Source organism: Solanum lycopersicum, chromosome 7 (assembly GCF_036512215.1).
Source record: "Solanum lycopersicum chromosome 7, SLM_r2.1".
Taxonomy (NCBI): domain Eukaryota; kingdom Viridiplantae; phylum Streptophyta; class Magnoliopsida; order Solanales; family Solanaceae; genus Solanum; species Solanum lycopersicum.
Window position 1 is genome coordinate 68,676,058 of NC_090806.1, and position 24,779 is coordinate 68,700,836.

General features: G+C 32.1%; 4 protein-coding genes and 1 non-coding gene across 6 annotated transcripts; 4 read left to right on the plus strand and 1 right to left on the minus strand.

The window, feature by feature from the left end:
- The first annotated feature begins 323 nt into the window (after positions 1-323).
- Positions 324-3,807, plus strand: LOC101263228 (uncharacterized). 2 transcript variants are annotated; one of them, XM_010326036.4, is made up of 4 exons: positions 324-950; positions 2,140-2,308; positions 3,131-3,233; positions 3,296-3,807. In XM_010326036.4, exons 1-4 carry the CDS (start codon positions 577-579, stop codon positions 3,652-3,654), a joined length of 1,005 nt encoding a protein of 334 aa, XP_010324338.1. In that variant the 5' UTR covers positions 324-576; the 3' UTR covers positions 3,655-3,807. The 2 variants fall into 2 exon arrangements, with proteins under 2 accessions (XP_010324338.1, XP_004244170.1); XM_004244122.5 differs by having other exon boundaries at positions 407-950; positions 3,302-3,807.
- A 66-nt stretch (positions 3,808-3,873) lies between these two features.
- LOC101262329 (putative beta-glucosidase 41) lies at positions 3,874-7,700 on the minus strand. Its single transcript, XM_004244119.5, has 13 exons — positions 7,392-7,700; positions 7,140-7,206; positions 6,901-6,959; positions 6,224-6,299; positions 5,990-6,061; positions 5,815-5,902; positions 5,398-5,653; positions 5,096-5,211; positions 4,780-5,003; positions 4,663-4,694; positions 4,488-4,590; positions 4,307-4,415; positions 3,874-4,211 (listed from the first exon to the last, which is right to left on the minus strand). The coding sequence occupies exons 1-13, from the start codon at positions 7,512-7,514 to the stop codon at positions 4,016-4,018; spliced, it is 1,521 nt and encodes a 506-aa protein (XP_004244167.1). The 5' UTR covers positions 7,515-7,700; the 3' UTR covers positions 3,874-4,015.
- Positions 7,701-11,593: 3,893 nt separating this feature from the next.
- On the plus strand, positions 11,594-13,702 carry LOC101264138 (large ribosomal subunit protein uL2). The gene is made up of 2 exons (XM_004244125.5): positions 11,594-12,210; positions 13,200-13,702. Exons 1-2 carry the CDS (start codon positions 11,771-11,773, stop codon positions 13,540-13,542), a joined length of 783 nt encoding a protein of 260 aa, XP_004244173.1. The 5' UTR covers positions 11,594-11,770; the 3' UTR covers positions 13,543-13,702.
- A 927-nt stretch (positions 13,703-14,629) lies between these two features.
- Positions 14,630-18,496, plus strand: LOC101264445 (organelle RRM domain-containing protein 2, mitochondrial). The gene is made up of 4 exons (XM_004244126.5): positions 14,630-14,921; positions 16,682-16,750; positions 16,842-16,948; positions 18,170-18,496. Exons 1-4 carry the CDS (start codon positions 14,768-14,770, stop codon positions 18,293-18,295), a joined length of 456 nt encoding a protein of 151 aa, XP_004244174.1. The 5' UTR covers positions 14,630-14,767; the 3' UTR covers positions 18,296-18,496.
- Positions 18,497-20,696: 2,200 nt separating this feature from the next.
- On the plus strand, positions 20,697-21,406 carry LOC101264952 (uncharacterized). The gene is made up of 2 exons (XR_011210845.1): positions 20,697-21,041; positions 21,234-21,406. It is a non-coding gene; the product is annotated as an uncharacterized protein (transcript).
- The last annotated feature ends 3,373 nt before the right edge of the window (positions 21,407-24,779 follow it).

The window sequence follows — 24,779 nt, forward strand, 5'->3', positions numbered from 1 at the left end:
TTCAATTCTTTTTTAAAAAATATATTCAGTTATATGTACATATTTAAAGTTTAGCCTTGTCGACCCCAAAAATATCAAATATTTTAAAACTTATAATATGATTTTTATAATTTTGCTGGCAGTTTGTTCTCATGTAGCTAAATTTGAAAGTTTTCTATAAAGTTGCTATAACTTAAATGTTGGTTCTAGATGGGGCACATAGTAAAGCCCAATAGGCCCTTTATCATAATTTTTGGAAAATTTAGAGGAGAAAATCAGTCAAGATTCGCTTAAGTAACCACACAAATTAGCTTTTTAGGAATATAAATCATTTCTTAATCACACTTATAGCTCACGTAATCTTCTACTCGTTGAATCCAATTCACTTTTCGGCTTCATTAATTCAAATAAAATAATTCTCTAATTTAATAATCAAAATTATCCTAAAAATATCTTGCTTACTAAGCAAGCAACACTTAGTCGCCACGTGTCCCATCGTCAGAGTCCTATTTTACCCCAAAACTTATACGCAACCGATCTCTTCGTTGCTGAAGGGTTGCCTCATTCGTCGAATTCGAATAGATAATTACGAAAATTATGGGTGGCGGTGGAGCATTTAGAGCAGCGGCGAAGGTCGCCGGAGCCGCCGCTGTGAACAGCGGATTCCGCTCGGTGACGGCGGAGCATCCACTCTATGCAGCCGCACGCAACGTCGCTCGTCCGGTGTCGATCTCAGGTTTATCGTCAACGTCGGAAGATGTGAAGTCTGGTATGGTTACGGCTTCTCACGGTGGATCATTGGATGTGTCGCATGTGCCTAAGATGGTTTCTGATTTTGATGACTGGGAGATGGCCGGCGGAGAGGAGGAAATGATGGTTAATCCTGGTGAACCGCTGCCTCGACTCGTATTTGGTGGAGCTCCTTCTCTTCAGGAAGCTACAGAGGCTACTTCTGATCTCAAAGATGCTCTGTATAATTCATTTCTCCTGCTATTTACTCTGCCTGCAAATTTGCTTATCAATTTGTTATCTGTTATTAGTGTCTATGCGTAGTATTGCTTTGTTTTATGTTTTATAATCATAAAATTGCAAGTCTTTTGTGTTCTAAGTCACCACAGAGCATTAACATCCCCAGTCCGAAAGCTAATTGGGTGGTATATTGTTGCATTTCGTGAAAGTTAACCGTGATTGAGTGATTATTCAGTTGATTGATTCGAAATGGAACAAAGTTACAATTTTTTGCTCCTTAGAGTAAAACGGGACATGTTGGAGAAATATTGCACCGTCCAATTCTATGTTGCTTGTTTGAATATAGCTTTGAATTATCCCAATATGAAACTTTACTTTTGAAAAGGGGATAACTCTTAAAACTGATTGCAAAGAAGCACCTTGAGATAGCATTTGCCATACATATATACTATTCCCTCTGTTCCAATTTATGTGGCATTGTTGGTCCTGACGTGGAGTTAAAGAATCAAGGGAAGACACGCATATTTAGCAAATTGCCCTTATGAAATTCACTTTTAGCACTTGCTTTTAGTTGAATTTTCTTCATTAAAAAGTGTTAGGTGGAACTCAACAAGTATGAATGAGGATGATGCCATTACATAGTTGCTAAATAAGGAAGGGTGACATTCTTTTGGGAGGGTCTAAAAGGAGAGGGTGCTACATAAGTGGTGAATATTAGGTAAGGGAGATCAAGTAAGTCATTTGTGCTATTAAGGTGTTTTGGATGAATTAAAAAAAATCCGCCTTTTCTACTTATTCTGTGCCATAAGCTGCATTCTCATAAGTACTATGGTTGGGTGACACTTCAGAGTCCAAATGCGCTCTTCTGTGTTACAGTTTCAGTGAAGAGAGAAACTTAAATTTTGGACCTGAAATAGGTGAAGGGAAAAATGAAAACGAACTTGTAAATTCGGTTGTTGCTCCACTCTTTTAATATTGGTATGCTTTGTCTTTTCATCATACATCCTTTAACCTTTAACTTTAGTCCCCGCAAGGTTGATGATATGGGATTTGAAAGGCTATTGGACTTAGGTTGCCATATGAACTTCTCTGTGTCACTCTGCTGTTATATTCCAACAGATGTATATTTGCTCTTATAGATGATCTAAACAACTATTTAGTGTGAATTTAGAACTTTTGTTAAATTTACAGGGTATATTTGTCTGGATCTGCTAATGGAAATGGGGGATCTTGTATATCTGGCTCAAGCTCATCGCCCGTCTCCAAAGCCTGTGTTGTCAGCGAGACTATAGTCACAAAGTCTGTGCCAAAACATGCTGTGCAGGCATATAGGGTTCTGAGTGAAATTCCTGCTGCTCAGGTTTCCTTCTTTGTCATTTTTGTCTACAAGTCTCTTAGTTTTCATATTCTATCTAGTGTTGTATGTTCATATCTTAGAAACTGGATATAGCAATTTTTTCTGTTAATCCTTCGGTATAAGCCATTACTAGGGTGAGGAATGATTCTGAATTTGTTAAATTTGACCAGATAAGAAGATCCAGTCAACAAAAACTGAACTAATACTGTTTTCATAACATAAAATGTGGAACTATTTAAGCTAGCCCCTAGTCCTACTAGTGAAATCTCCTCGAACAGAATCTGTTTTCTTGGAATTGCTAGCGTCAAGAAAATTTAGAGCTCTTCATACTTGGGAGTGTGCAGCTCATTTGATTATTCGTTAGGTACTCCTCTCTAGATGTTGACATCTAGAAGAGTATATTTGAGTTGAGTTCAATACAGAAGATACTTCCTTAAAATTTCTGAAGAAGCAGAAGAATCTCAACGTCAAGATAACGTGACTCTTAGAATGTTCAAGTATTAGATAAGTCCCCTCCCCTTGTGGTTCTCATGCTGGTATTTCCTTAACCTTTTTTCTTAAAATTTTCTGCTGTCAAAGTGGCTTTCTTTATTTACATTTTAGTACGAAGTATGAACATAAAGTGACTTAGATGGGTTCAGGCGCTATAGATCTAAAAGAGGTATTTCTTATGCATTTTCTTGGTGTTAATAATGTTGGCATCTGAGTAGACAGTAGACACTCATAATAACTTCATGAAGCTCTTTGGGGTGCCTTCTTAGTAGTGTCCGGAGGTTACGGGTATTCCAGGTCTGCTGATGTTGACTTCATTTTTCTCTTTCCCAGAACGTCGTTGCTTCAATTGCTTGTGACCCAAATGTGTGGAATGCAGTACTGCAAAATCCAGCCCTTCAAGATTTCCTTGAGTCACAAAGATCCAGTGAGAAATGTATGTCCTTGATTTTCCTCGAATCTCTCATAATGATCAAGCTTCTTACCACATTCCCATAGTTGCAGGTGCATCATTCCCAGACTCGGATCAAGAGAGAGATGAATCTGTTGCTAATACTGATTACTTTTCTGAATCATCCCCATTGAAGGCGGTTCCTGAATCTAAGGCGGAAGAGTCTAAATCCGGGAACACTTTTACAAGCTTTTTGCAGAATGTTACCCAAACAGTGACACAAACGGTGGTTGATATGATGGACAGCTTGTCAGATTTCTTTAACAATCTCTTTGGAGGCAACAAGTTTTTTGTTGATGCTGATGGAACTGCTAAATTTGGCGCGGTGGAGAAGACACTTGGAGCATCTTTCATGGCTTTGGCTGTCATGGTTATGATGGTGGTTGTCTCAAAACGCAGTCACTAATGATATCTTCAAAGTTTTTAACTTTTTGAATTTGCCGAACTTACATGACTAAGTGTTACAGTTTCTTCTAGATTCGGAGGTTTTCGTTGAGTGTTTCTGGTCCAATGACTTGTGGAAGTGGCTTGTAAATAAAAATAAAATCATTATAGACAATGTTTCTGCTTTTGTTTCTTGGCGTTCTCATCTCAAAAGTTGAACTTTGCATTCAGCGGTCGTCTGTTTTGTTAAACAAGACTGGTTCTTTATGGTATATAAGAGTGAAGTTGCAGTTTTCAGCAGACAATGATGCTAATGTACATAGTTCAAACTCTACAGTATCATCTTAATTTGCTTCTAGCATTGTTGAAATAAAAAACAGACTTCATAATAACGCATCCAGACATCTCTCCGTTGTAAGCATGCTTTTGAACCATTTAGCAGAGGATTTTGGTGTCCTTGTGAGATTGTTCTTGAAGTCTACATGGTATAGTCCGAACCTTACAGTATAACCTGAGTTCCATTCCCAGTTATCAAGCAGTGACCAAACAAAGTAGCCTTTGATATTGCAGTTGTCTTCCCTGTATTCATGTGATTTTTTCCCAGGTAAGAACAGAATAACAAAGAATCTCGAAACATAGTAATGAAAAGCAGCGATGAATTGAAGTTTGAGCACCTTATGGCAGCAGAGAGATTCGAAAGATAGTCTCTGTGGTAAGTTATTCTCCTTTCATCTTGTAAAGCATCGTCCAATGCCATATGTGATTTGTTAGGTTCGTCCATACCTGAAATAAAGTAATTCAAGTTTTTGGCACTCATGTCCTGTTTGTTGCTTTTGCAGGGATGACATTTCTTACCGTTTTCAGTAATCATCACCAACGGGTTTCCATATTTATCTTTGATGTGATTCATCAACTTACGAATGCCCCAAGGAACAATACGTAGCCAACCAGATGCAGCCTGGAGGAAGATATGATCTTTAGGACAACGATCAGCAGTTCTCAAATATAGACAACAACTAATCAGGTTTACCTTTTCTCCGATTGCGACTCCGCGTCTGTAAGCTGAAGTAACAAAGGTGATGATCAGTTGATAACAACTCCACATATTGTCCAATTTAAATAGTCAGTACTAGTTTTGATATCTTACGAGTAGTTACTACAGCAGAGTCGGAGTAAGCATTGTGAAACATGAACTTCATGATCCTTGCTCTATCGTTTCGTGCATATAACGTTGTATAGTGATTGATGCCAAGGAAATCAATAGATCCTTTTATTACTTTTGCCTCATAGGGAGTGATCTTGGGCAGTCTTTCAGCCACCAACTTCTGCATTGAAAGAGGATAATTCCCAAGTAGTAGTGGATCAAGGAACCTGAGTCACTTTGTTTTTGTTAAATCGATACGTTAAACACAATTTTCTTCATAACTCCATTCACATTATAAGAAATACATGACTAAAATTACCAGCCAAGTCCAAAATCCATTGCTCTACTTGCAGCAGCTCTGTCCTCTTTACAATCTGAACGTGGCTCGTACCATTTTGAATCTAATGCTATCCCAACTTTGCCGCGTTGACTAGCCTGGAATCAGTGGTGAAGCAAAACAAAGTAGTCATTAGAATAATTGTCGACTACGCTTCAGTCTATATGGCTACACCACTACCTGGAATACTAGTTACAGAATGTCCATACGCTATTTCGCGTCCCTCTTTTTAACTCAGTAGTCATCAGATCGATCAAAAAAAGTTCTTTGTTGAACTGAGGTACCTTGAACATTTTGTGGTAAGCATGATATGCAGCAGCATGAGACAACAGAATGTTATGTGCTACGATATATGGCTCAACAGACGAATTTCCTTTCCTGCAGAACAAGTGCAAAAGAATAGAGCACCTTCCTGGAGCTTGAATTCCAAAGTCATAACCTTGAATTGTAAAACCGTGAGGCTCGTTAAAGGTGATCCAATGCTTCACTCTATCTCCAAATGCTTCGAAACAGGTAATAGCATATCGTTCAAATTCCTTTCTGCAATGAAATAGAGTTCATATATCAGCTTGAAATTTGTATACTTCACTTATGCAATAGATTAATGTGGATCAGTTGAACACCTTTCATCGAAAATAGAATATTATACTGCAATTTTTTTGTCAACACTCTTAACGAAATCCTCAACTATATATACATACATTATTCGATTGCTCAAAAATCCCTCGTAAGAATCTTCAAGCTTTTGTGGTAGATCCCAGTGAAATAAAGTTACATAAGGTTGAATTCCTGATCATATTACAATAATCAAATAATTAGTCTCATATAAAGTTCAGATTTAATTTTCATATAACATGTTCTATACTTCAATTGAACCTTTTTCTAGTAAGGCATCTATGAGATTGTTGTAGTATTCAATTCCTTCTGGATTTGGTTCCCCTGTTCCATCTGTGACATGTAAGGTTGTTAAAATAATATCCACACATAAGTCTCCTTAAAATATAAAACTTATTACCCACTACAAAAGGTAGAGATACTTGTGTTGATAATGATGTATATAACTTAAACTCGATAGTACGAGTAAATGATGATGAAAGGAGTAAATCTTACTAGGGAAAATTCGTGTCCAAGAAATTGAGAATCTATAGGCATCCATTCCTATATTCTTCATCAAGTCTATGTCACTCTGTAAAATGTTGTCAAAGCTAAAGTCATCTCATACAAGTTTGTTAAATAACAACAAAACATACTTTTTTTTGTCTAACAAAACTTTAGTTTTCACAAAAGGACTTTAGCCTCTATTATTTAAGTATTTAATTTGTACTGAGAGAATACTCTAATGTGGAAGCTACTATTATTCGTATCTTTTTAATTTTTAAAGATGATAAGTCCCATTTGTTCTCTTTTATTATTTTTCTTGTCGGTGCATATTTGATATGATTAGGTGACATACTGGCATTACTTATCCATGCCTTAATCACAAATTAAACATTTCAACTTGCGTTTATAATAAAGTTTAAATTAAATATACCACTATCTCCATTCATTTTAAATTATCGTAGTTTTCTTTATTATAGTTAAATTATAAAAAATTTAATTCTTCAGCACGCGAAAATTTGCAGTTTATAGACTTTTGGTATAATCTTTTAGTGTGTAAATTTTTATTTAAAATATCAAATTAATATAATCTAATTTAACTTTAAAATTCGTTAAAATTAACTTTCGAAAGAAAAAATAAAAATGGACGGAGTACTTTTTGGTCCAAGTGAATCGTTAGGAACTTTTACCTCAAAACGATGATATTGATCAACTGCTGTGTTTGCATTGCTGAAGTCCAGTATTCTTCCTGTAGAATTAGAAACAAGATGATACATCAAAATTTTAAAAGTATAGTACTAAGATATTTCATTAAAAAAAGTGTTCAGGAAAATCTAAGTCGTTGAAAATATAATTAAATAATGAAAAATGTATCGTACGAAATAGGTAGAAGCTTTTAAATGAGATGATTACGAATAAACTATTTTACCTGGTCTTTTGATGAAAGTATCCCATATACTAATTCCCTTGTTTCCTTCATCCACAGCACCTTCAAACTACAAGACCAAAAGAAACAAAGATGAATTTAAAATTTTAAATTTATGAATTCTGAATCGTGATAGTTTTTGTTTATTGAGTTTTGAACATATTATTTATAAAGACTAGCTTCGTATATATACTGAGTCAAAAGTTACTGAATTTTATTGAACCTGTAACGTATATACGCGGGGCAATAACAAACCTGATAAGCTGAAGAAGCAGTTCCAAAGATGAATCCCTCTGGAAAATCAGAACGGGTAATGGACTCAGACTTCACCAATAGATATGATAGACAAATGAAGAAGAAGGAAAATATGATTTTCATGGGGTTTGAAGAGTCTTTTTTAGTGTAAATAAGGGGGTAATTAAAATATTAAACTTTGGTTTAGTGGTGTTCTTTTATAGTACAAAAGAAGTGCAAAATCCCAGCCTTAATATAGAGAAAACCTTTTGTATACTTCAAGAATCAGGCAAAACATTTGGAGTTGTTTTATATATACAAATTCTATGTGACCATATTTTAACATCACTCACCCTTCTATTGCGTCATAGGAGGATTATTTTTATCATTTTTATATTCAGGACTCGATACTTATATTGAGATATAAATTTAATTTAAATTTATAGAGAATAAACTATTTTTCATAATACGTAGTAATTTTTATATATAAAGCTTGAAATTAAAATTGATGATTTTATTATATTATTTTTCGTTTTTTGTAATTACTTACGTGTTGCGATATGAGTGACAAGTGTTGGTATCGACCGATTGAATTCCTATGTCTTTGCCTTCACGACTATTATTCCTCACGAAATAATTTGAACTTTCAAAATTTAAGTAAGCTTAAAGGTTTCTACTTCTTTGTTTGTTTTTTTTAAACAAAATATCTAGTGTTAATCATCAAGATTAACCATAAAATGTGAGATTCTTTTAAGGAAGCGATGTGATGGATTTTAATTTTTTTTGTTATTATATCATTGGAGGGGTTAATGAAATGAAATATATGCTATTATTGATGGATCTGAACTTTTCATTTCAAAGTTTTCAATTATATATGTGACCTAATAGTTAATAAAATGGATTGAAAATTGTGTGATTTTAAAATTAGATAGTTAATTATTTTTCCTTTAACTTGATTTATTTTTATTTTAGTAAATACAATTATTTGATATCTATTACTGAAGAAGGTAATTAAAAATAAATATTATATAAGCTAATTGAGATATGCTTAAATTAACTCGAGAAGGATTCACCTTATTAAAAATAAATAAATAATGGCGTCTTTAGTGAATTGAGTCCGTAATGGTGTGGTATTAAGAGAAGATTTTTGATGAACTCCAAATTGCAGAATATTATAGTGCAACTATCGTAAATTTCATTTTAAGTGAAGTTGTACTCATTATATTCCACTTATTTATCTTTCATAATAAATTTACGTATAAACTAATCATATATAATATGTTTACATTATGATATATCTCTATTTTCATTAATATATATATTATTATTTTAACGAGCGACTATATTATTAGTTATTTGTGTCTTTTAGTTGGTCTAGTGCAATTCGTTCCCCAGTCACCCTTAAAAGTCATTAACCAAGTTATACTCTTAATTCCCAAACGAAATAACTTTCTTGTAAATATTTGAGGAGACTCAAATATCTATTTGAGCATGTTAGTTTGAGATACGATTAGGAATCGAGTTATTTGAGATAAGGTAAGAGTGAATTCGTATTAAATATGACACGTATCAAATAAGAAAATTAGTTAATGGACCATCGGTGAATAAGGATAATAAAGGGTCACAAATTTTAATCCCAAAGGCATTTCGTGGCTAACGGGTTAATGAATGATATTTTTGTACCAAATTAATAGTTTAAGGGTATTGTATGCCCTTCTTCGTTTACTATATTATTCAGAACCCTTCATAAAATATAATACGTGGTTTGAATTATTGTTGTTATAAAATTGATTTTGATACTATATTCAAATTAAATTTTTTTGTATTTAAATATATTTATTAATTGTGCACATATTGCAAATAGTTTTACGTACAGGAACTTTCGTTTGGTAATTTATTATCACAACCCATAAATCCATATATTTACTTATAATTCATTTTACACTTGTAGTGACGAGTCCCACACGCAAGATAATTGTTATCCTTTAAGTAACATCCATTTTTGCCTTTAATAATGTTTGATTGGAAGCCAAATTACTATCAGAAGTATTCTATTTTAACGTAGAAACTTGAAAATTTATGTTATGTATTCAATATGGATTAATTAAAAGGGAAAAAAGGATAAATATATTTCTAAACTATCGTAAATGGTATACAGATATCCTCTGTCATATTCTTGGGACATTGGTGCCCCTGATATCCATAAACTAGAGTATATATGTACTTCACTCTTACGAAAAACTAAATAGGGACAAATGGCGCAATCTTATCCGTCGATAAATATCAGATCGGTGGATATAAATATGTCAATTAGTATAAAGAGTATATATACTCTAGTTTTTGAACGGCAAGAATACTAATGTCCCAAAAATATGATGAATGATATTTGCATACCATAAACGATATATCAGGGGTATATTTGTCGATTTTCCCTGATAAAAAATTTGTCACACCAACTATGAAATTAATTGTCTACATTTAATATTCTGATTTAGACAAATTATTGTTCCTGCTATTATTTTTTCCTAAAATTTTTAAACAAGAGGAATTAAGTAAGTTAAATACTCTATTGTTCCATGAGAATTTTTGTTTTTTAGTTGGTTTGGGCAATAAAATATGTGGCTGAACCGAGAAGAAGGAATTTTTGTATGTGTGCCACAAGATTATTAATAAAATTATATTCAAGAAGGATATAATTTAAAAGAATAACGATTGACGTTAAATCGAACAATATAACTATCTAAAAATGACAAGAATTTCATAAATGAACATTACAAAGTTATTTAGAAAAAAAAAAATTGAGCTATTAATATCAAAAAACAAAATATAGTTTATTATACGGCAAATCTTAGTCTATGTTATATTGAAATCACGAAATTCCTAAAATATATATTTGAGCTATTAATATCAAAAAATAAAATATAGATTATTATATGACAAATCTAAGTCCATGTTACATTGAAATCACAAGATTCCTAAAATATATATTTGAGCTATTGATATAAAAAAAAAAAAATATAGATTATTATATGGCAAATCCCATGTTATATTGAAATCATGAGATTCCTAAAATATATATTTGAGCTATTAATATCAAAAAATAAAATATAGACTATTTTATGGCAAATCTTAGTCCATGTTATATTGAAATCACGAGATTACTAAAATATATATTTGATTACTATTATCATTTGTGATGCATTTTGTTTAAAATATATTTTTCGCTTACCATTTATTTTAATGAACTTTTTACCTATAACAATGATATAAATCAAGAAACATAATATTGCCATACAAAAATAATGTATTTGAGCCATAGAAAAAAGAATGTTATATATATTAGCCACGTATCATGAAAAATATATAGTAATACTCTCTTCTATTCGCAGTATCTAAGATTTTATATTATGAATCTTCTTAAATTTCTATCTATCTAGGATTAATATTGAATTGAGAGTTAAAAGATAAATAAATTAAAGTACGATAGAAGATATTGATAAGATATCATAAGTAAAATGAAATAGATGTATGGTAGGTAATTTAAGATAAAACAACTCATCCAGATTTAAGCAAAAAGTTCGAAAATTTGAAATGTTGAAATAAACTTCAAATAAAATTATACTAAGTTTGAAACTATCAAGATTAATACAATGCGATTCTTATAAAACTTAAATGTCAGAAAATTTGAAATCCTTCTAAAGCAACTAAACTTACATATGTGCATTCTTAAATGGAAAATTACGCGGTTAAGTAAGGTTATACAATTTAATTACTCATCATAGCTATATTTTGCTACAATTATTACTCGCGACTAACATTTTACATTAATCACAGTTGACTTTGAGTTTATATAATTAACACATTTGTATATGTATAATTAGTAAGAATATAATACATATGTATAATATATGGTTATCTCACTAATATATATATAATTTCACCTCCCTCACTCGACTCTCTCCTCCCTCTCTCAATCTCGCTCGCCTCTCTGCTCTGTCTCTCAATCTCGCTTGGCATCTATACAAATACGTATGTATAATATACAATTATCTAACCAATATACATATATAATTCACCTCTCTCTCACTCTCTGGCCCCTCTTGCTTGCTTCTATCCTCCCTATAACATGTAGTTACGAATTGTAATTATTAAACTATATATTGAAAATGATTATATTAGGCTATTTTTGAGTGGTTATATGTGAAAGTTTTTCATTCTTAAATGGACTTGTCCCGGACAGAAAATCAGTGGTGGGCCGAAATCAAGACTGGACCCGGACAAGAATCCCGGCCCAATTTGAAACTAGGTTTTTTCTTCCCTTACCTTAAACCCTAATTTGCTTTCTTCTTATAATCATTTCCTTCATCACCGCCGAGAGAGAGGAGAGAGTCGGCGGCGAAATGGGTCGTGTGATCAGAGCACAACGTAAGGGAGCAGGGTCCGTCTTCAAGTCCCATACTCACCACCGGAAAGGCCCCGCCCGGTTCCGTACACTCGACTTCGGTGAGCGTAATGGGTACCTTAAGGGTGTTATAACGGAGGTTATTCATGACCCAGGTAGGGGTGCTCCATTAGCCCGTATCACATTCCGTCATCCATTCCGTTACAAGCACCAGAAGGAGCTTTTCGTTGCGGCGGAGGGTATGTACACTGGTCAATTCGTTTACTGTGGGAAGAAGGCTACGCTCATGGTTGGCAATGTGTTGCCACTTAGATCTATCCCTGAAGGAGCTGTCGTTTGCAACGTTGAGCACAAAGTTGGTGACCGTGGTGTTTTTGCAAGGTGCTCTGGTGATTATGCTATTGTTATCAGTCACAATCCCGATAATGGAACCACTAGGTATGCATAATCAGTTCTTTTTCATCCTTTTTGTTAAGTTTTTGGTTACTGTTGCTCTGTTTTTGTATCAATTTGAACATAGAACTGGTCACCTTCTTAGTTGTAAGCTTTAGAATCTCTACTTATGCATATAATAAATTCTTCTTGAAAATAAATTTTATTGTGTTGTATTGTATCATTACATTATGATAAAACAGTAAAGATAATGACTCAACCAGACATCATAATGCATCATGATTCAAATGATATGTGACAACTAGGATCCAAACTATTTGTAATGGTGCTTTTTCATTCTTCGGTGACTGTTGTTCCGACTTGCTTTTATTGGAACCTGAAAGTCTGCTTTATATTGTTATCGGTAACTTAGAATTATCTAGAGGTCTTTATAGTGCTGCAATCCGATTATGTGTCAATGTGATGCCTGTATCTGGTGTGTATAATATTTTTCTCTGTGATGATGGAGCTGGTAGTTTAGGAAGATGCGAGTTTTGATTAAATTTGTTTGATCAAGCACCTATGTAGCGTAGAAGCTTGGCACTGACTTACGAATGTCTAGTCTTGCATTTTCTTTTCTATAAGTATATCATCTACCTTACTAGAGACACTGAATTACAGTCTGTACACTGTTGAAGGAAGTTTGTATCGTCCCATCCACGTAAGAATGAGACTTGCTGTTTGGAAGGGAATTTTCTGCCAAGTTGTGTCCTTTAGGGTGAACCAGCTTCTGATAGTATTGTCTCGTTAGGTTTATGCTTGTTTGAGACTTGAATATCTATCTTGATGCTTAAATACTATATTGTGGTTGCGTCATTAGCAATATAATGAAACCTAATATATCTTTTCTTGTGACAAACTGGTTATAGTGCATTTGCCCCCTAACCACAGCAGTGCTTTTTTTTTTTTTGTCTTCTTATCCTCAATATGTTTTTGGGATTACGCTCAAACTTTCCTTTGTTGAAGCGTTAATTTGATTCATTTACTATTGACAGGATTAAGCTTCCATCAGGATCCAAGAAGATTGTTCCAAGTGGGTGTCGTGCCATGATTGGTCAGGTAGCTGGAGGAGGACGTACCGAGAAACCAATGCTCAAAGCAGGTAACGCATACCACAAGTACAGGGTGAAGAGGAACTGCTGGCCCAAGGTCCGTGGTGTTGCTATGAATCCCGTGGAGCATCCTCATGGTGGTGGTAACCATCAACATATTGGTCATGCTAGTACTGTCCGTCGTGATGCACCACCTGGTCAAAAGGTTGGTCTTATTGCTGCAAGGAGGACTGGTCGTCTTCGTGGACAAGCTGCCGCCACCGCTGCTAAGGCTGACAAGGCTTAAAAAGTTTACCTTATCATTGTTTTTACGTATTTGTTTCCGGATCAGTCTTTTAAACTATTTAAGTGCTGAAATTATACTAAATTTTGGTGGGATATTAAGTAAGAAGTTTTGTTATCTAGACAAGTTTACCATTTAACATTATGATTCATTTTGCTCCTAACTTTTTCGTTTTCCATGATCTCAGAACGAGTTTTACAGTAATCTGTTTGTCCCTTTTAATTAGCAGAATCTATTTTCAACTTTCACAACTGTGCAAGTGATCAATTCGCTTACTCAAAATTCCTTCTCTGCAATACACATCCAAATGCACGGTATATGTTTGTGAATTATGGCATATTAATAGATGGTAATTAAAGACTGAAAGTGCCAACGAACCACACGTTCATGAATCTTTTGTTGGCGACAATTATTTAGTAAATTGAAAATCTAATTGAATTGATGATTCGAAGAGAATTTTTTTTATCGATTTAATCATAATGGATTATTAGTTTAGTGATTTTGAACTTTTTTTTTGTTATCAGTTATCGGTTCTTAGCATTTATAGGTTTTTTTTTCTAATGAGTTAACTGATTGTAAATTAAACAATTATACTTATACCATTTTGTATATGATGTCCTTGACTTAAGATTGATTTCCTACTCTGACGGTTGGTTGTCCTAAATTCTTGATTATTCTATAACGTGAAAGTGTTTGCTTTTGAGAAAGATGTAACTTGTGAATAGGAGTACATGGTTCATTTGGTTTGTCACCTTGTTTTAAAGTGTTTTTCTATGTTTTTTCCAAATCAAATTTTAACGTTTAAACTGATAATCAAATTGATAACGATCAAAAATCAGTTAATCAATACCGATAAGTTAATATCTATAGCGATTTAACATATCTACAAATTAATAATTAATAAATCAAATAGATAAACTTTAAAATCGAATCGAACCGAACGGATCACATATTAGATAACATCTATATAATATGTGAACAAACATTAAACTCAAGAGTCTAAAATTGTCGGAGGACTAATTTTAAAAGGATTATATCTGTACAAATGATACCTAAAAAAGAGCCCATGCAATCAGCGCCCTATTATGGGCTACGATTTTAGCCCATTGGACTGTTACTAGTAAGCCGACTTCGCAGAAGTCACATCTTAAGAAGCAAAATCAACAACCAAAACTCTCTCTTCTAGAAATCTCTGTAAAACCCCAAAGTCTAAGAAATTAAACCCATTATGGCCTTGCGAGCGGCGAAGGCGGCGGCACCGGCAACGAGAGGTTTACGTGCCCTGTTATCTACCTTTTCCCCAAGCTTTCCGTTTAATACACCCTCGAAGCAAGTTGAGAAGCCGCCACCAGCTGAACCATCCACCAATCTCTTCGTTTCTGGTATATTCCTATTTCATTCATCTTCCTCTAAATTTTCTCATTTCTGCTCACTTTTTTTCTAATTTTTAGTTGTATTGCAGATTCTATGACTATGTTTTGTAACTCGGTCTTTTTTTTAATTATAGCTATCCGTTGGTTTTAATTGATAGAATGAAAATACATTTTTGTTTGCATTTTAGGTGCTTGAGTATATGCGATATCGATTTTCAGTTAGCAGTTTCAGTAAATTTTAGGTTTAACAAATATAAAAATTATATTAGCACTTTAAAATATGTATCTAACTACTATGTAGATGTATCTATGATTGTGCTTGCATATCGGTATAAAATTTGAATTTGTATACTATTAAGTCGAAATAAATCATTTGTATCTCAAATATCTCTCTCGCTTTATACCACACAAATTATATATTGCAATTTGTATAATTTGAGAAAGAGAGAAAGACAAAGAGAACAGGTAGAGAAACATCTGTATTTGTATAAATATAAATAAATATAAATGTATAAAACAAAAATATATATATTTGAATTTGTATACATAGTTTTCTCTTGCTTTATACAAATACAAACACAATTTATGCATTAGATGCGAGAAAGAGTGTCGAGCAAGATTAGCGAGAGTGGCAAGCGAGATTTTTGGGGAGAGAGGCGAATTGCAAGTGTTTGCTAGGGATTAGAATTAAATGAAACTGTGGTTATAACATTTAATTTGAATTAATAGTTTGTTATTTTATACAATTTTCAAAAAAAAGAATTTCATAGTGACTTCACCTTCAATGGGAATAATCCTTTCTAAACAAGCAGATATTGTGGCATAATATGTTATGGATGCGTATGTTAAAAAATTATGTTAAAATTTGGGTTATCTTTAATTATAGATGAATCATAAGAACCATAATATCTTTTTAGAAAAATGTAAACTAATTGAAACATTGTACTCTTTCTATAGGAAAGGAATCGAGTAGGAAAAGCTATCATCTTTTGCTATTAATAGATGTTATATATATTCCTCCATCCTGTAGTGAATTGATGAAATTAATTTAGGTGAAAAGCAAGAATATGTCTAGATTCTCTAAAATATAATACATTGATACAACAATTTTTGGAATTGCAGAGCCTTAATTAGCTCTTTTGAGAAGTTTGTAGCTCAACATCTTGAACCCGATTTATCTCTGTCAATTATTTTTCGTGTTGTTAGTTGTATAAGTTAAGAAATATTCTTGGATATGTTGTGTCAAATTGGTTGAATGTTTGACCCTTCGGGGTTACCCAGTGGTTTGGGTTTGGAACTTCCATGTTGGAGGTCTCAAGTTCAAAACCTTTTTCCAGCGAAAGCAAGAGGTTTGCCTTCTGGGTCGAGCTTGTCGCACCGGGCTTACCTAGTGGAGGTTAGCTCTCCTATATGGAATGCGAGCTATTGCATGTGCGCACTCAAAGGATAGCGGCTGCCGGTTTCCCTTGTCATAAAAAAATAAAATAAAAAAAATTGGTTGAATGTTTGCGATGGAGATTTGCATAAACTGAAGCTTTCAGGCTCCTTGATTTTACAGTGAGCAACTTCTTATTTTTGAGAATAATTATGTCTTCTATCACACATTGTGTTGTTAGTATTGTTAAAACATTTGTATGCGAGTTGCCTGTAATTCCTGTTCAGTACAATGTAATGGAAGTTAAAATGTTTTGGAACTTCTGTTTCAAATTGGGTATATGTTTAATGTCACCAGGATCCTGAAATGATTCCTATGTTTGTCTTTTTTCCAGGGCTTAGCAAACGTACTACCTCAGAAGGGCTTCGAGAAGCCTTTGTAAAACATGGCGAAGTGGTCCATGGTATGTTTTTACTTATCCTCATGCACACAAATTATGATAAAAATACAGTTTAAAGGAGGTGTTATGATTTTATTATCTTTTGTTTTTGCAGCCAGAGTTGTGACTGATCGAGTATCTGGTTATTCTAAAGGTTTTGGGTTTGTTAGATATGCGACATTGGAAGATGCTGAAGCTGGTATAAAGGGCATGGATGGCCAGGTGAGTTGTGACATAGAGGGAAATTTTCTACAACTGTAGTTATTGATTGCCCATCTATAAAATTCTTGTTAATGATTAAAAATATATTTAGTCACTAGAGAGAAAATAACGTTATAGTACTGAATTGAGTAGTAAAATATTTATAACTCTTTACAAAATGATAACGGTATGACGGGATGGGCTGAAATGGGTTTTGAACTTCTCAAATTTGTCGTCCTCTTTATAGGAAAAAAGTTCTATATGGCCTCAAGTTTATTAGTAAATTTGAGATCAAGAATCCTACAGATTATAACTTAAATAACATATCTTTCAACCTTTTTTTATTTAGCGTAAGTCAGTTTCTTAGATCATATCATTTACGTTTTAGTAATTGTTATATGTATACATGTAATGTTTTATGTTGAATCTATGACTATACTTATCATATAGATTGCAAGGTTGGCTTGGACTTGCTCGGTAAAATATTATGTCCTCATATTTCACGAGTTCGCGTACACTGTCCTCCCCAGTCCCCATTTATGGGATTTCTCTGTGTATGTTGTCGTTGTATAAATAGCTTCATGAACTTCCTTTCCTTATCCTAGTGATGCAACTGTAACCTTATCTTGTCTATGAATTATGATGAAGGTCTTAACTTGCTTCAGGATAGGGGAGACTGGAGAGATAGTAACTCCTACTTCTCGTAGGTGCTGTGGGGTCTCAAGTCTGAATTTTGTAAAACAGTACATCATAATAACTGAGTTTTGTGGAGAAACCTAGTAAGAGCCTGTTTGGATTGTCAGTTTTGACTTATAAGTTAACTCTAAACTTATGACTTTTGGCTTATATTTGTCATTTTAGCTTAACGCTAAGTGCTTATTAGCACTTCACTTATCCAAACACTAGAAAATTGCTTAAAAGTTATTTTAGTTTAAAAGCACCTGTGTTAATCCAATCCAAGTAGGTACTTAAGATGCCTCGTGTGTCTAGGGGATCAAACAAATATAATATGTACACAATTTTTTTTTTCACTTGCTCTGGAGTGGTTTAGTATTCTACTTTTATGTTTTTCGATTTATCATTTGATTCTCATGTTTCCTGTTTTTCAATTGATCATTTGATTCTCAAGGTGCCAACAAATAGTCATTGGTGATACGCTATAGTGCTCTTGAAAGTTAATTCTTGAAGAATTAAAGTTTAATTCATTACTCATGTTTGTCTGTTCCACCATCTGTTTTGTAGTTTCTTGATGGATGGGTTATCTTTGCCGAGTACGCAAGACCAAGACCACCACCTCCGTCAATGCAGAACAATAATACAACACCTGGATATGGCAATTACAATTCATCACCATATGGCAGTCAATGAGATGTAAACTATGATCAGTTCATCGCGATTTAAAAAACGGCTTCCATGTTACAAGGAGGGATTTTTGGATCATGACACTTCATTGGTGTATACTAAACTCTCTCTCATTTAAGGAAGTAAAATTTCTGTTATAGATAAAATTTGGATATGATAAACTTGAAGTTTAATCTTTTATGAAAAAGACTTGCTACTTTATCATAACATTAGTGTTTCAGAACTCAATTCTGTTAAAGCACAAAAATCATTCCATCTTTTGTGTTCATTTGGATAGAATTGAAGGTATTAAGTGTGAAGACAGATTGATTTTGACATTATGACATATATATTGAGATTAATATATGGTATTGCCTCGAGTTCAATTGGCATTCAAGTTAAATTAAATAAATGTTTCTTCTCTTTCAAAAATTTATATATAAGAGAAATTAATGTCATTTGCTTGTTACTTGATACTAGATCTTTCCTCCTATTTATTCATTGTTTAATCCTAATTACTGCATTTGTTTCAATTTGCTTATTTGATTTTCATTTAACACAAAGTTCAATAAAATAAACTAGTGCTTGGAACTTTTTAGTTTAAATTTGAGTTGTGTTGAATCTTGTTATCTTAAATATGTAATATAAAAATTGAAATTAAAGAGTAATTAAATAAGACGGATGGAATACTAGTATTGGTCACAGTTGGTTAAAGATGATTCATTTTTGTTAGAATGTATGTTGTAGGATGTTGCCTTCATTCACAAGTAAACTTGATGTTTGCCATTGAGAGTAACTAATCATTTCTGATTTTTCATTTAATGAAAAACAAGTGGTTTGCTCAATTTACCCCATGTGGCACTCACTATGGTGTGTCATTGTGATCGATAGGTATGTGTCTTCAATAAATTACTTACTAAATTTTGATATTTGTCTCTATTTATTTGATATTGTTTGAATCAATACATAACTTAAAAGGTAATTTTATTAGAATATATAATCTAAAACCAGCCATATTGATCCGTGTAACTCTAAATCATTAAAATGATAACATAAGAAGTAATTAAATGAAGGGAAAATACATAAGTATTTTCTAAATTTATGCTCAAAATTCCAGAGACACACTTATATTATACTAAGGTTCTATTACCCTTTATTACCCATTGAACTTATTTTATAAGTAATTTTTTACTCCTTTTTAGCTTACGTAGCACTAGCTTGAAAAAAAAGTCAATCAGCGTTGGATTCACAAGATAGTGCCACGTAAGTCTAGAAAATTATTTATTAAATAAGTTTAGGGGGTAATAGGGTCTTAGTATGCTATAAATGTGTCTCTAAAATTTCAAACAGAGAAAATAGTTATTCATTATCTCTAAAATTAAAAAGAAAAGTGTGCTATATAAATTTATGTACGAGTAGTTGAGTACCACTTCTTTGTTAGTACAACCAAGTAGTATATGTTGATTTTTTTTTTATTTTCTCATTTTACTTATTGATCACATTATTTATTAGTTTTAACGGTTACTTTGTGTGTGGTGTGTCACTTATTGTCTAATATATAGCGGCCAATTGTGTGCAGGCTGGGTTGACAAATGCCAAAGTATTAATGGAGTAGTAAAATAAGCATATGATAAAATAAATGAAAGGTGGATTACATTTATTTATGCGACATTAGTGTTATTGCCTGCATCTGGGGTAATTTTGTCCACGTAATATATATATTTATAGAAGTGTTGGATGTGTCATTATACCATACCTGGATAAAATTCAATCATGTTTTATTTTGAATGTGACAATAACATGGATATTTTACTTACCAAATGTTAGTGATGGTTCTGTAATGTGCGAATTCAAATTAATTAATGAATTATAGTTTTCTTTCTTACTTGATATTTATATATTAGTGTTAAATTCCTTTAAAAAAAACAAAATACTTCCTATTTATCAATATGATTCACTACTCCTTCCAATATTTTCCAATAAAAAGGTCATGACAACCAATTCAAATCTAAACTATTTGTTTTATTCTTAGTTAGATAATTTTAATCACAGAAATGCTATTAATTAGTTATAGATCACAAATAAATTCTCCTTGCTAAGCTTATCATTAAATAGTAAGATGTCTCTTAGGATAAGTTCGAGAGCTGACCTCGAACTTATCCTATTCATTCTTCTTTTTCTATTTTTGACCTTAAGCGCCAATCAATTATTAGTTTTTGAGTATTTTAAAAATAAATAAATTTTATGTCCAAGTTAAATACTTTCACGAAATTAATAAGGAGTAAAAGAAGGATAGAGGTGAAAGTTGAGAAAACAAAAAAAAAACAATAATGGGATGTGGAAACCAGAGACAATAACAACCAACTACTTATGGGTCCCTGAGTTATAACTCCAAGATTTAGTAGTTAGCCTTTAAATACAAAGTTTAATACAAATTACAAAACTCTCTGTTACCCAAAAAAGAAAAAATAATCATGAAGTTCCTTTTGGAACTAATGGCCTGCTGTGGTTGTTCTTCTCGTTTGCCTCCACTTGAAGACATCGGGCCTCTCGTTCCTGGCCCGGCCCAGCCCATTAACCGTAAGATCAGAAGACGAAGGAGAGGTAGAGGTAGACCAACGAGTACTGTTGATTCAGTACCTAATAATTGGAGGCCTTCACTTTCGGCCATTTCAGAAGACAACGCTCTGCCACCTAGAAATGTGAAGAGAAAAGTCATAACTACTTCCCCACCCGCCACTAAACCCCGTCGTCATAGTTCTGAGGATACTAGGTATGTACATTTTTTATTTAGAAGCTTAAATTGTTAGAAATAATATGTTTTTATTTATTTAATTTTATCTTCAACGAGTGAAAAATATTTATTTTCAATATCTTCGTGTGTATATATTTTGAATCTCCTTTAAACGATAATTCTGATTTCACCGCTCACGGTTTCTTTTTCATCTTACTAATATTTTTGCAGGAGAATTCCAGTTTCAGCTTTGGCGCCAGCTTTCTCCCCAACTCCTTTTTTATTTTAATTTCTCTGAAACCTTTTTTTTTTTGTGGGGTGGTATGTAGTTGTGATGATGATGTATCATGTATGCATATTGTACTGTAAATGTTCTATACTATTGTCTCTTTTATCTTGTTAAATTACCCTTTGTGATCTTCCATTTTTTTTTTGGCTCGATCTGTTTGCAAATACTCCCTCCATGTTTGCCTGGTTTTAATTTGATAGATAAGCACAAAAAATATTTAAATCTTTTGATCTTAAACTAAAGTTAAAAAGTTAAAATGTCTTGATTTGAATACCTATACAAAAATGTTGGACCTCCCTTGTACAAAAAATATTAAAGAAGTATGGTATTCACTGCGCCAAATGTTTTTTTTCACCAATTCAGCAATAGTCTTTTTTGATTTGTCCCCTTCAGAATACAACATCCTTTTCAAAGTACAACTCAAGAACTCTGGACAAGATTTGAGTCCAAAGCTCCACAAAAGAGAATACCTTCCTTCAACTAATAAGAATTTTATTTTTGACTAACTTTTTCACTCTATATTTTTTCTTATATGTTATTTGTTCCAAACCAAATGAAGACCATCATTATTTATACTAAAAGAAGTCTTCCTAGAATGGTGTAGTAAATAGTGAAAATAATGATCTCAGGAGTTACATATGTAACAAAAAATAATTGAGGAATAAAGAGCGAGGATAAACGAGAAATAAGTTAAAAGAAGTAATGGCCATGTTTTAGCAACTTCTGGCTCAAACAGTAACCTCCAAGGGAACCAACAATGATGCCTATAGACATTGATTAACAAGTGAGTAATTAGGCACAAATGCAACAATGATTTAAAGGCAGGCTGCTCCAACATGTACACTATTGTTAATTAATGTGGCAATTCAATGATACAAATAAATATAAAATTAAAATGCCTACACTAACAAGTAGTACCAAAATAATTAGTTTCAAAGCATTCTATCAGTAAACTTGGATAAATGTCTTAATATTAAAAAAGACTTGCTTATAATTATAAGAAATAAATGTACTTCTATATAATATATATATATATATATATATATATATAATAAATACTGATATATGATTTATCTATAAAAATTAAGCTGTTGTATACCTTAAGTATAACGATATAATATTTATTAAGAATAAGAAGTATCCTATATGCATCTCATTTTTGTAATTTCTTTTCTTTCTACCTGAAGTAAATGCAAGCCTACAATAAGAAATTAACAAACTGGAAATTAAAACCACTCCTACCAAGAAAGAAAAAGCGAAAGAAATACTATTAAAGTTTCAATGATCAAGAAATAAGGAAAAAATATTTCAATCTGTGTATGGGTGTGTAAAAAATGTCACTTCATTTGTTTAAAAAAAATTATCTATTTGATTTGGAACGAAGTTTGAGAAAATAAAAAAGTCTATTTGATTTTGTAATTCGTAATTAAAATTTATGTCAAATGTAACAAAATGTCCTTTAACAAAGTTGAAGTTAAGTACCGCAAAAAAAGAAGAAGAAGTGTTTCATTCTTTTTTTCAACAGAGTAATAATAAAACTAAACAATTTTTTTTTGAAATGGAGGGAAAATACTCTCGCACTCGCAAGACATATACAAAAGTTATATAGATTTATTGATATTCTTTTTAACAAAAAAAAGGAAAAACGTGATTTTCTAAGAAGACAGAAATGAGATACGCCAGTAGAGGTAGGGTATATATATATATAATTGTTTACGATGTTTGTAAATAATGAATCTATATAAAAATATTTGAATTATATAAATACATTCACAAATTATGCAAATCTGCGAATTATACAAATGAAACCCATATTTTGGAGTCTTAGCCCAATCATCATTGTATACTTGTTGTATATCGTCTCTCTAAATTTATATACTTCTTCCCTTTTTATCTTTCATTTAATTAAAAATTTTAACCAAACTAAGCCATTATATAAAACAATTTACCAAAGTAATATATTTTTCTAAAATTTTACAAAACTAGTATAAACGTATTTCACGGTAACGTTTTAGGGTATATTATATTTTTTAAAAACTAACAGCATTAGGTTGATATACGTTACTGTAAGTAACGTTTTACTCCTAAAACGTTATTTTCAGTAACGTTTTACTCCTAAAACGTTAATATGAGTAACGTTTTAGGAGTAAAACGTTACTGTGAGTAACATATATCAATCTGACGCCATCAACTTTTCAAATATAAAATATATCCTAAAACGTTACCGTGAAATACGTTTATACTAGTTTTGTGAAATTTTAGAAAAAACATATTATTTTAATAAATAACTTTATATAATGGCTTAATTTGGTTAAAACCTCCATTTAATTCGACAGACTCAAAAACAGATGTACTAGTTTTATTCAAACGAAATGAAAAAAGAGTCACAATAGATTCATACGGGGAATATAATCATACACATGCAAAAGAAAGAAATAATTTTTATTTAATTTGATAAAGATCCTAATCAAGTGGTAATTTCGTCTCATGGTGAAGGAAATCAGTGTTTAAACATTATGATGTAAAATTTGCCTAATCAAATCGATATCTCTAAGGTTCACATTTAGCTTTTATTACGTATAAAATTAATTTCTAGTAGGGATGAAAATAGAGTGGGACAGATGCGGTGCTGGATTGGTTTAAGGCTACGGAGGTGGGGCAAGTTAAAGGCTATGCGGTTGGGTGAAATGATTTTTTAGAAAACTAATGTAGAGCGGGGTAGGATACAAATATATATAGTTTTATGTGAGTTTAAATTTGATTTTAAATTTTTACATGTTATAAGAGGGATAAAGCATTATGTATTAAGAATTTTTTTTTAAAGCTATTAAAGATAATTAAATATATTTTTGAGTCACTATCCTATTAAATTAATATAACTTAATAAAAAAATTAATTTTATGAATTTTATTCTAGTATCAAACTTAATTAAAAAAAAAGAATATTAAAAAATGCAAATCAAGTTTATACATGATAGTTTAGGGCGCATTAAAAATAAAAAAAAATTATACAAAGCAAATATAATAAATTATAAATTTTATATTTAAAGCTCAACCCGCTCCGCGCTAACCATCCATGTGGGTGAGGAGAAAGGATGGAATCAATAACAAATTTGGTCCTAAATTGGACCAACTTTTGTCTCATTTTGGGTCCAAACAAAATGAAATGAAGAACCAATTTCATCCATGTTGTGCTACTTATAATTATTGTTTATTCTAATGTAAAACATTTCACATATCGATGTTCATCAAATAACTAAAATAATTTATAGTTATTATTTTGTTTTCCTAGTTAAAAATTCAAGCTTGTTTCATCTTGATTCTTTTTCTTTATTAACATATGTTGAATCAAACTAGTTATCCTTTTATTTTAGTGTACATTGAGAGGGGCTTCAAAGTTTTCAAAATATCTATTAGAAATTACCTTCTGTTCACTTTTAATTCTGTACCTCAATTTATTTCTATATGTATGAAATATTAATTGCAAGA

What these genes read in the sequence shown, in the direction of transcription:
- LOC101262329 (XM_004244119.5), bottom strand. Translation starts at nt 7,514, where the DNA reads ATGAAAATCATATTTTCCTTCTTCTTCATTTGTCTATCATATCTATTG. An exon ending in CTGCTTCTTCAGCTTATCAG is followed by an intron (nt 7,207 to 7,391) that starts GTTTGTTATTGC and finishes TTGGTCTTGTAG; the next exon opens with TTTGAAGGTGCTGTGGATGA. An exon ending in CTTACCACAAAATGTTCAAG is followed by an intron (nt 5,212 to 5,397) that starts GTACCTCAGTTC and finishes CACTGATTCCAG; the next exon opens with GCTAGTCAACGCGGCAAAGT.
- LOC101264445 (XM_004244126.5), top strand. Translation starts at nt 14,768, where the DNA reads ATGGCCTTGCGAGCGGCGAAGGCGGCGGCACCGGCAACGAGAGGTTTA. An exon ending in CACCAATCTCTTCGTTTCTG is followed by an intron (nt 14,922 to 16,681) that starts GTATATTCCTAT and finishes TCTTTTTTCCAG; the next exon opens with GGCTTAGCAAACGTACTACC. An exon ending in TAAAGGGCATGGATGGCCAG is followed by an intron (nt 16,949 to 18,169) that starts GTGAGTTGTGAC and finishes TCTGTTTTGTAG; the next exon opens with TTTCTTGATGGATGGGTTAT.
- LOC101263228 (XM_010326036.4), top strand. Translation starts at nt 577, where the DNA reads ATGGGTGGCGGTGGAGCATTTAGAGCAGCGGCGAAGGTCGCCGGAGCC. An exon ending in TCTGATCTCAAAGATGCTCT is followed by an intron (nt 951 to 2,139) that starts GTATAATTCATT and finishes TTAAATTTACAG; the next exon opens with GGTATATTTGTCTGGATCTG. An exon ending in ACAAAGATCCAGTGAGAAAT is followed by an intron (nt 3,234 to 3,295) that starts GTATGTCCTTGA and finishes ACATTCCCATAG; the next exon opens with TTGCAGGTGCATCATTCCCA.
- LOC101264138 (XM_004244125.5), top strand. Translation starts at nt 11,771, where the DNA reads ATGGGTCGTGTGATCAGAGCACAACGTAAGGGAGCAGGGTCCGTCTTC. An exon ending in CCCGATAATGGAACCACTAG is followed by an intron (nt 12,211 to 13,199) that starts GTATGCATAATC and finishes TACTATTGACAG; the next exon opens with GATTAAGCTTCCATCAGGAT.